This window comes from Symphodus melops (genome assembly GCF_947650265.1).
Source record: "Symphodus melops genome assembly, chromosome: 1".
Classification (NCBI taxonomy): Eukaryota; Metazoa; Chordata; class Actinopteri; order Labriformes; family Labridae; genus Symphodus; species Symphodus melops.
Window position 1 is genome coordinate 55,343,863 of NC_136691.1, and position 13,251 is coordinate 55,357,113.

At 41.5% G+C, this 13,251-nt stretch overlaps 1 protein-coding gene across 1 annotated transcript in view; it reads right to left on the minus strand.

The window, feature by feature from the left end:
- The window catches only part of LOC306841509 (protein mono-ADP-ribosyltransferase PARP14-like), a gene marked incomplete at its 5' end in the record, with an annotated part of 17,174 nt that continues 3,923 nt past the window's right edge, over positions 1 to 13,251 (minus strand). Inside the window, 19 exons of the mRNA XM_079371445.1 lie at positions 1 to 938; positions 1,199 to 1,373; positions 1,798 to 1,937; positions 2,114 to 2,385; positions 2,492 to 2,727; positions 3,233 to 3,351; positions 3,832 to 4,035; positions 4,543 to 4,728; positions 5,763 to 5,825; positions 6,186 to 6,335; positions 6,524 to 6,674; positions 7,158 to 7,379; positions 7,555 to 7,791; positions 8,074 to 8,149; positions 8,390 to 8,806; positions 9,155 to 11,333; positions 12,025 to 12,126; positions 12,260 to 12,385; positions 12,762 to 12,929. Coding sequence (XP_079227571.1) covers positions 655 to 938; positions 1,199 to 1,373; positions 1,798 to 1,937; positions 2,114 to 2,385; positions 2,492 to 2,727; positions 3,233 to 3,351; positions 3,832 to 4,035; positions 4,543 to 4,728; positions 5,763 to 5,825; positions 6,186 to 6,335; positions 6,524 to 6,674; positions 7,158 to 7,379; positions 7,555 to 7,791; positions 8,074 to 8,149; positions 8,390 to 8,806; positions 9,155 to 11,333; positions 12,025 to 12,126; positions 12,260 to 12,385; positions 12,762 to 12,929 — 5,507 coding nt within the window. The 3' untranslated portion in view covers positions 1 to 654. The remainder of the gene's footprint in view (positions 939 to 1,198; positions 1,374 to 1,797; positions 1,938 to 2,113; positions 2,386 to 2,491; positions 2,728 to 3,232; positions 3,352 to 3,831; positions 4,036 to 4,542; positions 4,729 to 5,762; positions 5,826 to 6,185; positions 6,336 to 6,523; positions 6,675 to 7,157; positions 7,380 to 7,554; positions 7,792 to 8,073; positions 8,150 to 8,389; positions 8,807 to 9,154; positions 11,334 to 12,024; positions 12,127 to 12,259; positions 12,386 to 12,761; positions 12,930 to 13,251) is intronic.

Consider the following 13,251-nt stretch of genomic DNA (forward strand, 5'->3'; position numbering starts at 1 on the left):
TTTAAGTTTTTTAGAGTTTATTTCAAAGTAAACCAGATGGTACAAAGAGTTTAAAATTATAAAGGTTGGGACACATACTCTAGGTTTGGGAGCTTTTCTTTTTTAATTTGAACAATTTAAGCAGAAATACATTTTAAACACAGCCGCCTTATGATGGTTTCTTCATGATTTATCCAGGAGTGTTTACAGAACAAAAAACAGCAGTAAGTATAAGGGATTAATAGAGAATATCACAGAAAGCTTAGAAGTATCAATGGAGCCCTTGAGAGAAGTACACCACAAACATTTTTAATATACGATAAATCATTTATGTTCATTTGCGAGGACAAAAACTCTTATCCTGCGATGTATTAAACTGAACTTTATTTGTTTTTAGACAATCATTACAGAAGGCAGTTTAAAGGTTTTCCCCATGTAATTCAATCATAGGTCAATGATCTTTGTACTGATATTGTTTTAGTCAAGAGACTGATTCGAGGATTACAACACTACCTGATAATCTATGTATTAATAGCCAAAAGTTGCAATCCTTACATTTTAAACTTAAAATATAACTTTTTTGTATTTGTCTTGTTGAGTGCTCAGTGAAACTGGAACAGTCACAGACAAAGCTGCTTTTTTATCAGAGCTGTTGCAGTAAAGGATCGTAGCAGTTTATGTAAATGTGATCAGATATTCTGGGTATGCATGCGCGTCATTGAACACAATGAACATGGTTGGAGAGGATTTGTTATCAGTGAGGCTGTCATACAGATCTGAAGCATTTCCGGTGTTCTTGGCGGGCGGGGTGAGCATGCCACTTCTTCCCTGGGTGAAGTCTCCCACCAGGACTCGGGCCAGGTACATGCGCTTATGTCCGGAAGAGTCCGGCTTGGCGTAGCCTTGTGCTGAGTAGCGTGGATCCACAGCGAAGTACGTGCCGTTACCATACGCCGCACCTGCAAACAAACAAAAATAAACTTACAATCAAGGACTGTATAAAAAGATGGACAATATAATATTATGTTCAACGACAGGAGCCCATCCAGTTTTAATATGGTTAATATTCAGACAGCAACGTGTACACATAACATCATTTTAACCTGTTATATCAACCAATAAAGATTTATTGTACAGCACCAAATCATAACAGGTGTTATCTAAATTCACTTTACATAAAGATCAGATCTATGTCATACTCTTTGTTTTATATTATTACCCTGTCTTCCTGCGTGGCTGCGGTTGAAGCCATGTTGGTTGATGAGATCGATGGAGTCGGCTCCTGTACCATGAAAAAGTTGCCTCTCGTTGTTTGTGTGTTTGTTCTTCTTCTCCATGTGATTCTTCTTCAGTTCGTAGGTCTGCCACAGAGTCGGATTTTGGACTCGTTCAATCTGCGAACAAATAAAACATCATATTTAAAGGTATAGCAAAGGCTGTCACTCTTAGTTGGATGAGTTGGTGTCTCTCTTGGAAAATCAAAGGTTCGATCCCCAGCTGAGCAACATTTCTGATGTGTCCTTGTGCAAGACATTTAACCTCACATTAATACTGCTGCTTCACTGGTGGTGTATAAATGTGACTTGTGATGTGATTTGTAACTTCTGATGGATTGCAGATCCACGTTCTTTAACTAGGCTTTGTAAACTCTGTGAAACCACTTTCAAGATGAGTCCGGGAGTCCGTTCTTTCAAGTTTTTGTATCATCAACTGAGATTTTAATGCGCCTTGAATCTGTGCCATTTCTGCGTGTAATTCAAGGAATTATTTTCTCGGCTCAGCTTAACACAGGACAAGATGACCAGAATGTAAGCATACACTGATGATGTTTGTCGTGAGTCCCGTCTTTGTCAGTTCCGTCTTCACATCGTTGTATTCTTTGGTTCCTACTGTCAGAGAAAACAGCTTGAGGAGGACGCCTTTCATGTCTTCCCAATTTGACGGCAGAGGAGCACTGCCTGCAAAGAAAATAACAATCTTTGTTGCACTTGTGTAGCTAATGTTTGAACAATACAAAGGACATTTTAAAAGATGTAGGTACAATCCACATTGGTCAACTGTAGTTTGACCTTCAGCTAGTTAAACCCTTTAAAAACGACCTTACTGAGCATAACAGAATAACACAGTTACTCACTTGTCAAGTCCTTTCTGAGTAGCTCCACCCTTTTATGTCCATTTACTGAATCTGCTGTTCTAAACTTGACGTCAGCCTCGAAGTTTTCATTGTTGATCTTGATCTTCACAGATTCTTTTTTCTTCAGAGCCTCCTCCAATTTGAGGTTGGTGAGCATGTCGAAGGGTACAATATTCCCGTTGGGGTGTTGAAACTGCCACTCCACAAGTGAACTCATCAGTGTGGCCTGCCTTTTTAAGTTCTCCTGCCTTTCCACCCTCTGGATGATTTCCCTTCAGGACAGGAACAAAACATTTTAAGGAATGACCTAGCATTCTGAGAAGTGGACTAAGAAGCTTTATGATTCTCTCTTTACGTCCAATTAATGAATCTGATGACCTGATTGTAGACTCCACGTTGGAGACGTCCCTGGTAAGACCCTCCAGGTGGATTTTTGGCTCCTCGTCCTCCTGCCCTTTGTCCAGACGGATGCTCACCGTCAGGTTCCTCTGCAGGTCCTTCAGCTTCTCCATGTCTTCCTGCGACAGCTGACTGATGTACTGGTCTTGGATGGTTTTCGACGCCTGCTCTTCCAAAATCAGCTTCTCAATCCTTTTCTTTGCCTGACTTAAAGCCTGCAGAGGTGGGGAGGAGTTTGGTTATATAATGCAAAAGCATTTTCATTTACTCGTCTTAAACGTCTTAAAACTTTTAAACTGTTTTCTGAACTTGGCCTGTGTGATTGTTTAGGTTGGATTCAAAGAGCTCTTACTGTCTTGTCATAAATCTTGACCATCTGTTTTCGTTGCCGGGTTGGCTACCCTACGAACTCTTGTAGTTGCACCCAGAGCCCGAAATTAACTTCTCAACTTCTCACCGGCCAAGGATGAAAAAATTCACTGGCCAAACATATTTTTTACTGATCTAAATGACAAATTGTGTTTTTATGACTTTTTGGTAAAACATTTACCCGCTTTGTGGCAGATATCCCTCCGAAATGTACTCGCCAAATGAAAAATCTTCCCGCATTTAACTTTTAGCGGTTGTCTTTTTGGACCCTGGTTGCGCTCTTAGCTTACGTAGAATTGATTGTATTAGTTATGTATGACAGACTGACAGCCGGACTGTTTTAATGTTTACCTTTTCGTTGTCAGCACAAAACTCGAACTCTGTGGGTTCAAACTCCTCCGTCTCCAGATACAAGTCAACAGACCTGGTCCGCTTGTCCACGGATCCAGTAAACATTGAGGAGAAAGCGTCTGAAACAGCATGTTTGCAGAGAGTTGTATTATAGAAGTAGAATTAGTAGACTTGCTGATGTTTTCCTAGGCCACAAGTTAAATAAAAAAGTTACTTGATAACATAATTGGGAGTAACAGGGCAGTATTGTTCCTTGATTTGTAACATTTTCAGATAGTGGAGGATAATTCCCAGATGAGTGCTTAAAAGTACAAGATTGTAAGGAATGTAAAGGAATACGTTACAGATAAATGCAACATGCATTTCAGAAATATTTTCTATTAACGTCGATAGAACGATATGTAAACTGTGATTAGTTGGGACATTTATTTTTGCTGCATATGTATAAAACCTAAAAAATGTCAAATTATCAGTGGTGACCCATTTTGTGTTAAAGATTTTCCAATGCCTTTAAAAGACCGTAGCCCTTCAAAATTACTTAGAAATTAGCGCTCAAGCCGAGAGACCTGTATTTATAAAACCAAAATAAGTTATATTACCTTTGAACTTAGTGAAGAAGCTCTTCTCCTCCACTCCCTCTCCCTCTCTCTTCTTCATGCACTTGTGAAACTCCATCACCATGAATGTCTGGAAGATCATGATCTTCACGCTGTTAACTGACTTCGGGCGCTTCTTTCTCACAAAGTCGACCACCGCCTCCACCATGGCATCAGCCACCAACGACGGGTTGGCTCCTCCCTGACCTAACAGGCAGACAAACGCCAGTGATGATGAAGACGATGGGGATGATGTGACAATGAAAAATAGAGTCTGTACCATCTGTTAAACTCAAAGGTGTTGTCTTAGCTACAAACCGTTCAGAGTAAAGTCCTGATTCAAAAGAGTTTGATTAGTCAAACATCTTACTGATGATTTAATCCTTCTTGGCATCAGTGTTAACACCAGTTGCACCAACAAAGCTTGGCCTTAAGCCTGACTTGGCCTTCTAATCCAACCTGACAGTTAAGACTGTTGCACCACCAATATCAACCAAATAAGTCATTATTGATTTGAGCAACATAGCTGCATGGGGAGCCAATGAAATGATACAAATGACAAAATAAGAAAAACACAAAAAATGGAAATGTTTTGAGAGAAACCAGTTCAGTCGCTTTAAGAGACGAGTCATCCTGAAACAATCAAGTAATGATATAACAAAGTTTCTCTGTAGATAACACAGAGACAGGACATGTTTTAGTTTTTGGACAGACCTGTTCCCAGCGCCGGGAAGGCAACAGAATTGAACTTCTTTTCCTCGCAGAACTTGAGCACTGAGTAAACAATGTCTTTGATCTCCTTGGGGTCCCTCTGCCCAACGACGTGGATGATGTTTCTGCTCGGCAACTGCCCGGCTGACGTCAGGATCATCGGACGAGGTTGATAACCAGGAGAACTCACTACGGACAGGAAACAAAAAAACACTTAAAGTCTATAGATTTGGATGCGCAGAAGATACCAAAGACAACGAGCCATATCATACACCTGACACAAAGTGAATGTTGCAGAAGCAGAGAAGGGGTTTCTGAATTTAAGATCGCTTTGTTCAACATGAATACATCTGGAACTGCCCCACTTTTCATATATTACAAAAGTTGGCCAGGCTACAGAGTTGATCATGTTATCACGCTGTAAATGGAAACTCATCTACTGGTTGGACGATGAGTGGTGGTGTCCTTCCTTCATATCCTAACGTTAGCTTTTTACTTTCACCAAGGAACTTATTTCTGGATGTCAGTAGTCAGTCTGTTTTTGTCGGGAACCGGAGGGTCACCAATTAAAGTCCAAGTGTTGACCAAATAAGCCCATGTTCAATAGGATCCCGTTTGTGTCTATGCCTATGTATCTGTAGCATGTTCAACAGCAGTGCAAAACTAAATTTCTCCTTGTTGGATTAATAAAGAAAATCTTATTTTATATTTCAACAATAATCTAAAATAAACCAGAGGAAAAAAACAGAGGCTTTTTGCCATGAAAACCAACTCAGCTCATCTTTACCTTTATTTGTCCCTGAGGATCGACAGCTTTCGCTGCAAGGCATTAAAATGACAGAAAAGGCTAACAAGGTAAAATGTAAGAGGCAGTGAATATAACAGCCTTGGAGAAACGACAGTGATCCTTGACTGATGTTTTCAGCGACTTCCATTATATAGAGAATAATGTGCTGAGTCAACAAGAAAATAAACAGGTCACTGGTATTCATCAAAAGCAATAAAAGTCTAACTCGAGCCCACATGCACACAGGGCAATGCTAACTTCTGGGTTGGCCAACAAAACTTAGTCATCCCTGCAGCCCTCTATAGCAAATGAACTTGGGCCAACGTTAGCACTCACGGGTGTTTTATTGTTTTAAAATAAGGAGTGGTCAGGTGCACAGATGGTATGTTGACATCTTGAGGACTCTTTGAGATCAATGAAGAACTTCACTACATACCTATTAGTGTGCACTCCATCTGAACACCGGCTCCAGCGCTGTCTAAGATCGCCTTGGACACCCCTAAGATTTAATAGAACAAAAGCATTATAATGAAGCTTTAACATGAACAACAAATGCATTTTCCTAAAGTGAAGGATGCGGTATATGACTTAAAACAAAAAAGTATTTCTCAGCTGGGGAACCGATTCTCCCCATAAATTGACCCATCTGAAACTGAAAAAAATCTGCCCATAGATAACTGAATCCCTTGTCTATTTTGATTATTTAATTATATGGGTTTATTTATTTTTTTCAAATACTTCTGGTCCTGATATGTACTAGCTTAGCTTCAAGGTTATGTTAGATCATAATAAAATCACTGCTTTTTATTTTTCTTTAAAATCCGCCTGAAAACATCCGAAACGACAGGCTTTTAGTCACCTGATTGAAGGTCAAACGTTTGATTGGACGAGTTGATGATGACATCACACGTCTCCTTGGTGATGTCTCCGGACGATACCTCGAGGGTCAGATTGCCCATCTGCATCTGGTGCACGCCTAGAGAGGGGGTTGCCACCTGACCAAAGGAGGCTAACACACACACACACACACAAATGCTGTGTTTAAAGGCTGCTATAACTATAGCAAAGAGAATCACTCCCATGATTCCCCACCAGCCTCCATGTCATCTATAGTTCAAAAATCTTTACTGACAATGAGTAATTTCAGTTTTGTCCATCTCTTTAAAAGTTTCAACGAATAGTGTTGATGCCTCATACCTGCAGACTGCTGTGATTGGTGGATTGATTGCCCAGCTGGATGGCTGAACTCATGGCTGAACTGTGATTGATTGATTGATTGATTGAACTCGGGGGCTTCATGTTGGAAGTTTCTCTGACCTGTCTGACCCTTAAAGTCCCTGGTGAAACGCTGAAAAACAAAAGGATGGGTATACAAACAACTTTAAAGGAGCGGTCTGTTAATTAACCCTTTAATGTGGAAGAATTTTTACACTTTCATGTGAATTAAATAAAAAGATAACGGGTAATAAAAAATGAGTTTAAATATGGTTTCACAAAACTATGCTCCCTACAGATGTTTCCTTTCGGTAAATTAACAAATGTTTCTTTGAAATATCTCTAGGAGCTTTAAATTACATTGAAAATTCAAACTAAAACCTTTAAATGTTTGATTGGAAAACCCGACTTTTCTGACTTTTTGCGACTAAGATTAGATTATTGAACTTAAATCACTTCTACTTGTTCCATCTAACAAAAGTGGTTTCATTAATTACTGCTGTTTGGAAAAGAAGAAACATTTTGTCTTCCATAATTTTGCATGCATATCAGTCACAGCCAGACCTTGAAAAGAACTTCAACACATAACGCTTCCGTCAACAAGTTGGAAACTCACATCCACAGTTTGTCTGTCACTCGGGTGGACAACGATGGCCACCTCTCTCAGATGGCGAGGAGTATTCCTGCTGCTGAAGTTGTGGATCTCCTTCAGCAGTACTCTGCAGACCACGTCTTTGGGGAAGCTCAGATTTCCTGTGCCGATGGCCGGGAAGGACAGCGATGCCATCTTGAGTTTCTCAGCCTCCACCAAACAACGTCTGACGATGGTTACCAATGTCTGAGACAACAAGATAACATTAACAACTTTAACTGCATCTCAAAGACAACAGAAGCAAAACAAGAGCAACAATACAGCAGGTAAGAGTTCTGTAAGAGTGGTAAACTGAACTACTGTATTTTAAAAAGGTACAGTAAGTGAAGTGTCCACTAAGTTTTTGATGAAATCCCCTCACCTCCTCTGCCTGGCCGCCTCCATTGTCCCATCCAGGACAAACCACATGAAAGACCTTCTGACACATGAGGTTGAAGCTGTCAGTGGTGACGACGTCCCCAAACTGCAGCATGGACACGCCAGCTTCGGTCTGAACAGCTGCCTGCAGTTTGGGCCCGGCAGCCAGCAGGATGGCTTTGGAAACAGCGCCCTGTGTGAGGTTCATGTTGTCTGCGATGGTGTTGACGATGACGTGAGTCTGCACATCAAAATCTCAACGTCAAAACACAAGAAGAGGATAGCAACTTGGGAGATCTGTTATTTCATCGATCAGCATGCTGAAAGCTGTTCCGGTTGTATCTGGAAATACAGCGTTCACTTCAAGTCAAATGTTTAAGATGAAGGATTGTTTAAATGTCTAAAATGTGCCATCATCTATTATCCACTGAACCTCATAACAAACTAAAAAACTTAAAATATCCTATGCATCAACATAAGTTTTAAATCAGCACTAAAGCATGAAATTAAACATGTCACTCACAGTCTGATCCTGAATGTTTCCCTCCACGAGAGCAATCTTCAGACCTTGATTTGTGGTCTGCTCCATCCTCCCAGGCCTGCAGCCAATCAAAGAACAATTAAAGAACAAAAAATATGGCATCACAGATCTCCGCCAATTTCAAACTTTGTTTTTGCTTGTTTTGTTGTGAAATGGTTGGCGGATTTTACAAACTGCCTATGCAATAATTTTCCTTTAATTTAACTTTAGTTTTCTTTGGAGTTGCATTGGTTTGAAATGATCCCTGACTCTTAGATAACCAGGGTATGAGAAATGAAATAAAGACAAAGAAATTTACCCTCCATATTTGCCATGTCCCCTGGGGCTCTGACCTCCACTGTTACCATGCAGACTCCACTCAGCTTCAGCTCCTGTCTCACCAGCTCCTCTTCCTCCTCCTCGATATCCTCCTCCTTCTTGGTATCCTCCTTCTCTTTGATATCCCCCTCTTCCTCGATATCCTCCTCCTCCTTGGTATCCTCCCCCTTCTTGATATCCTCCTCCTCCTTGGTATCCTCCTCTTACTTGATGTCCTCGTCCTCCTTGGTATCCTCCCCCTTCTTGATATCCTCCTCCTCCTTGGTATCCTCCTCCACCTTGATGTCCTCCTCCTCCTCGGTATCCTCCTCTTCCTCGAGGTCCTCCTCTTTTATCAAACTTGCGACCCCTTGATGACTGACTTGGTCCACCTCGACCTCTGCCCTGTTGATGTTTGCTGTAAAGTGGAGAATCAAAGACAGACCCAGCTCGTCACGAGACTTCGATTTACATTTTGTAAGTTGTGTATTAAGTTATCCCATCTCTTTCATAATCAAAACTAGCTAGCATGGTTCTCTCAGCCAACAAGTTAGTGCCAGAACGTTCATATTTATTACATGGATGTGAATGGTACCAATCTGTGCACAACAGCTTTGAAAATGTACATTTAATCACTAGCAGTTTTACTCTGCCAACCACTAAGGTTGCACTTTACACGTATTAGTTTACAACCTGAAAACAATGGCTCATGTAGACCTACATTAAACGCAACAAAGGGATAGACAGAAAAAAATCTCCAATTTACCCTGAAGCCCTCTGACTTTGTCCTCCTGTCAGCGGTGGTATTGTCATAGTTGGTCCGAGATCACTGAACTCTTTATTGAAAGCTGCTGCCAGGACCCTCACAGTGTCATCATTATTGTCCACCAGGTGAATCTCCGTCAATGATCCTTGTCTTCCTGGACTGTCACAGTATTCCCGCACCGCCTCAGCTATAGTTTCAGCACACAGGTCAACAGGAAAGCCAAACACACCTGAGCTAATGGCTGGCAGTGCAACAGTGGAGCAGTTCACGCTTTCTGCTTGTCTCAGACTCTCTCTAACTGCAAGCTTCAGATGGGAGACTGCAGTCTTCTTGTCGTAGGCAGAGAACCGAGGACCAACTGCATGCACGATGTACTCGCAAGGTAGGTTGCATGCGCTTGTTACGATGGCATCACTGGGACGTAGTTTTCCATATTTGGAAATATAGTCGTTGCTGATTTTCTGTAGGTCTGGTCCTGCAGCTTTGAGCAACGCCAGAGCCAAGCCGCCTATATGCTGCAAATCCTCGTTAGCTGCATTAACCACCACGTCGACTCCAAACTGACAAATGTCTGCTTTGCTCACAGACACCAGGACTCCACCGGAAGTCTTCACTTTGAAATAACTAAAGCCATTCTCATCCTCATTGTTCTCTTCTTCCTCTTCCTCTTGATTCTCTGGACGAAGTATCACCACACAACTGAACTCACTCATTATAATGGACTGAAACCATGCTTCTTGAGATTGGAAAAACTTCTTTGCTCCAGGCTTATTCATTCTCAGGTTGTCACTGAAGAGCGAACCGGTCAGTTCTTTAAGGCAGGATTTGGCTTTCTCGACATGAAGACGAGCCCCAGTGATATTGATTCTTTGCCTTAGTGCATCCAAATTCACTTTCACATCATTGTCTTTAGCAATGGTGGACCACTCTAGTGTTTTTTTTTTATCGATGAACTCAACGACAGCAGACTTCAAACGAATTCTTTCGTCAACTCGGGAGTAGCAATCAATGAATTCTAACAGACTACGACTGACCTCTTTCACTGGATTCATGAAGCCTGCCACTGTTATTTGATCTTGTCTTCCTGGGTAGATCTGTATGTACACTGTTTTCATCTTTGAAGAATTGTAGGTGTCCAAAAGCTTTCGGTTTAGATCAACCCAGTTAGGAAGATTCAGAACTGCCTGGTCTTCCACATCTAGAATCATGAATGTTAAACTCTCCTTTATCTTACTCTCTGCACCAGCAAGAACACCCTCAGAACTCCCCAACAGCAAAACCCCCTTGTTTTCAACACTGAAGATGGCACTGATACCTTGGGATGTGAACAGATGCTGCGACATGTCCATGGGATCCACGGTCTTGAGAAAGTCTAAAAGACCTGAATGAAGTTCTATTTGCTTTTTACACCTATTTACATTTCGCTCCAAGATCCATGCCTTAGTCTTGGAAACCTCTGCAGGGAGCCCTGTAATGGTTAACTTCTGGGAGCTTTGATCATATGAGAGGTTCATCTCAGGGGAAATGTCCTGTGTAGCTTTCTGAAGTCCTTCCTGCTGCAGGATGTAGACAATTGCAGGGGACAAATTCATTACTTCAGAGACTCCATTTGTCTGCCGTTCAATCTGACTCAAAGCTTTACTAACGATGTTCTCCACAGACGGCCTGAATGTTTTTACATTGTCAGCTTTCCCAGCCACGGTCAAAACCCCCCTGGATGCATCCAAATCAAGGTGGGCATCTTCCCTGACAACAGAGCGGACCTCTTTCTCTGCAGCTTTCCACGCAGGTCCGTTTGTTGTACATTCAAATGCAGTGTACTGAGACATGTGTAGACGGAAGGCGTCTTGAGCTGTGGTCTTCCACAGATCGACCTGTTGGGCGGTTAGACCTTTCTGCCTCAAAAATGTTGGGATAGGGCTTAGCTCCACTTCAGGCTTTTCCATGTTTACGTTGCAGAAGTATGGACGCATCTGGTCACTGATGCTGTTAGACAGTTTCTTGATCTGGAGAAATTTCCAGATGACGTGATGAACACCCTCTGTGAAAGGCTCCGGCATCTTCCATGTTGGTCGTTCTTTGCCATAAAGGGCGGTGCCAAGGGACTCGTAGTACGGATACACCTTGACAGGAGTGGATCCAATTGAGTAGTCTCTTTTGATGCTAATGTTTTTCACAACTGCAGATAAAAACAGAAGTGTAGAATAAGTAGTTGATTAGTATTCATGTTTTTCATGTATTAATCTTTGGTGTCTATAAAGATTAACCATCCAGGTCATCAGATACACCATTTTACAAATAATGTGCTGAGTACTGACGTCCTTGTTCTGTGTATAATTTCTCACAGATGTACTGGAATGTATATTTTAGTTTTTTAACGTACTGGAAAATGCTGTTAACTGGCTAACAGAATTAGTATCTCAATAATATTAACTCAGGAAACCATCTATTTCTTTTGGTAACACCTATGTGCTCAGTTTTTAAAGTTGGTCTTTGGAGACCAACTTTAAAAACTGCTGACCTACAGTATGCTTGTCTGGTTTGCGGCTTTGATCCTTTTTTATTTATTTACCGAAACTGATTGATGGCGTCTGTTATTTAGGCAGCATCAAGTGGCCAAAAAAAGGCCACATTTTTAGTCAATGTCTGTTTTATATTCCAGCATCAGAGGTTGTTAAATCCTACCAGTCGCGTCCATCATGAACCAATCAAATACTCAACAGTCAAATCCACGTGCATTGGATGATGGTTCAAATTACTTGTCGCCGAACCATTTTTGTTACTTTTAGCCAAACAGTTTTTGGTCCTTAGGCTTAAAGAACACACGTGACCAAATAACAGGGAGTAATTAGTAAAGCTAAATGGAAAACCTTTGGGGTCAACGAAAGTGACAATGGCAGCCTCTTCATCTGGGATCATGGTGATGTTCTCTGGCTCGGCCCAGTTCTTCTCAAAGTACAGCTCCAACAGGTCTGCAAAATCATCAGAAGTACGTTTTAAGAACAAAAACAAACAGAGAACTTATTGAAAACAGTTAATACAAAACATGTCAACAGAATATCCTCTAAACACAGACCAGTTTACTGGGATTAAAACAGCTTTTACCTTCAATCACAGTAGGAGGAAGACTCTCCAGTCGGACGCTCTTTGTTTCCTCTAACTTCCAGACGGTCAGTTTGTATTTCTGCAGCTTCTGGCTGGTCTGACTCACAGTGAGAAACTTCTCCACATCTGCAAAATACTCTGGATTAACCTGTTTGTTTGAAGTTTCCACTCTGAGCGCACAAGTTGAAAATCTTTAAACTTTTCAGAGAGGTGCTTCTGACCAAATGTATGAAGTATGTAGTTTTGCTTCCTATGGATTCTGTCTTGTACCCACATCCTCTTTTCCCCGTGTCTGATCATGAGATATACAATCTTAAATATAAAACATACAGTAATCACTAACGGCGCAGTGTCAGTCGTACAGCGGCTGTTGTCAACTGACTGTTGTCAGAGACAGGACGGATGAGCAGTGCTTTTACATTATTACTTCTACACCTATAGGCTGTGGTGTTAATGTGCTCTGGACCTGCAGGTCTTCACTGTAGTCATGTGAGTTTCTTACCTGCTGGGCTGTTAAAGGTGACCACAGCTCTGTTGCTCTCCACGATGATCTCCAGACTGTAAAAGCTGTCGTCCAAACCTGAGATGCTCTCCACCAGCATCAGCAGCAGATCTCTGGACATGCTGGACTCAACATTGTCCAAAACCACAGAGAAGCTCTGAATGGATTCTGAGAGGAGACAAATGAAAAAAACAGCTTTAGCCTCTGTTATTCATACGAGGTATTTCTAATTATTTGTTTCAAACCAGTGCAAGAAAAATCAGAAACCAAGCACACATGTTAAATAGATTTGAGCTTGTTTTTTCTAGTCTTCAGTCTACTCAGAAGCAATTTTACTTCACATGTCAAACCCCCACACGGCCGTTTTGGACGCCCCTGGGTTTACCAGATATGAGAGCAGTTATCAGGTGAACAGGTGTTGCAGCGATGGAAGCGGGCAGTGGAACTGCTTCAGATAGAAGTGATTGTACCCGAGCTAAAAAGCCTCTGC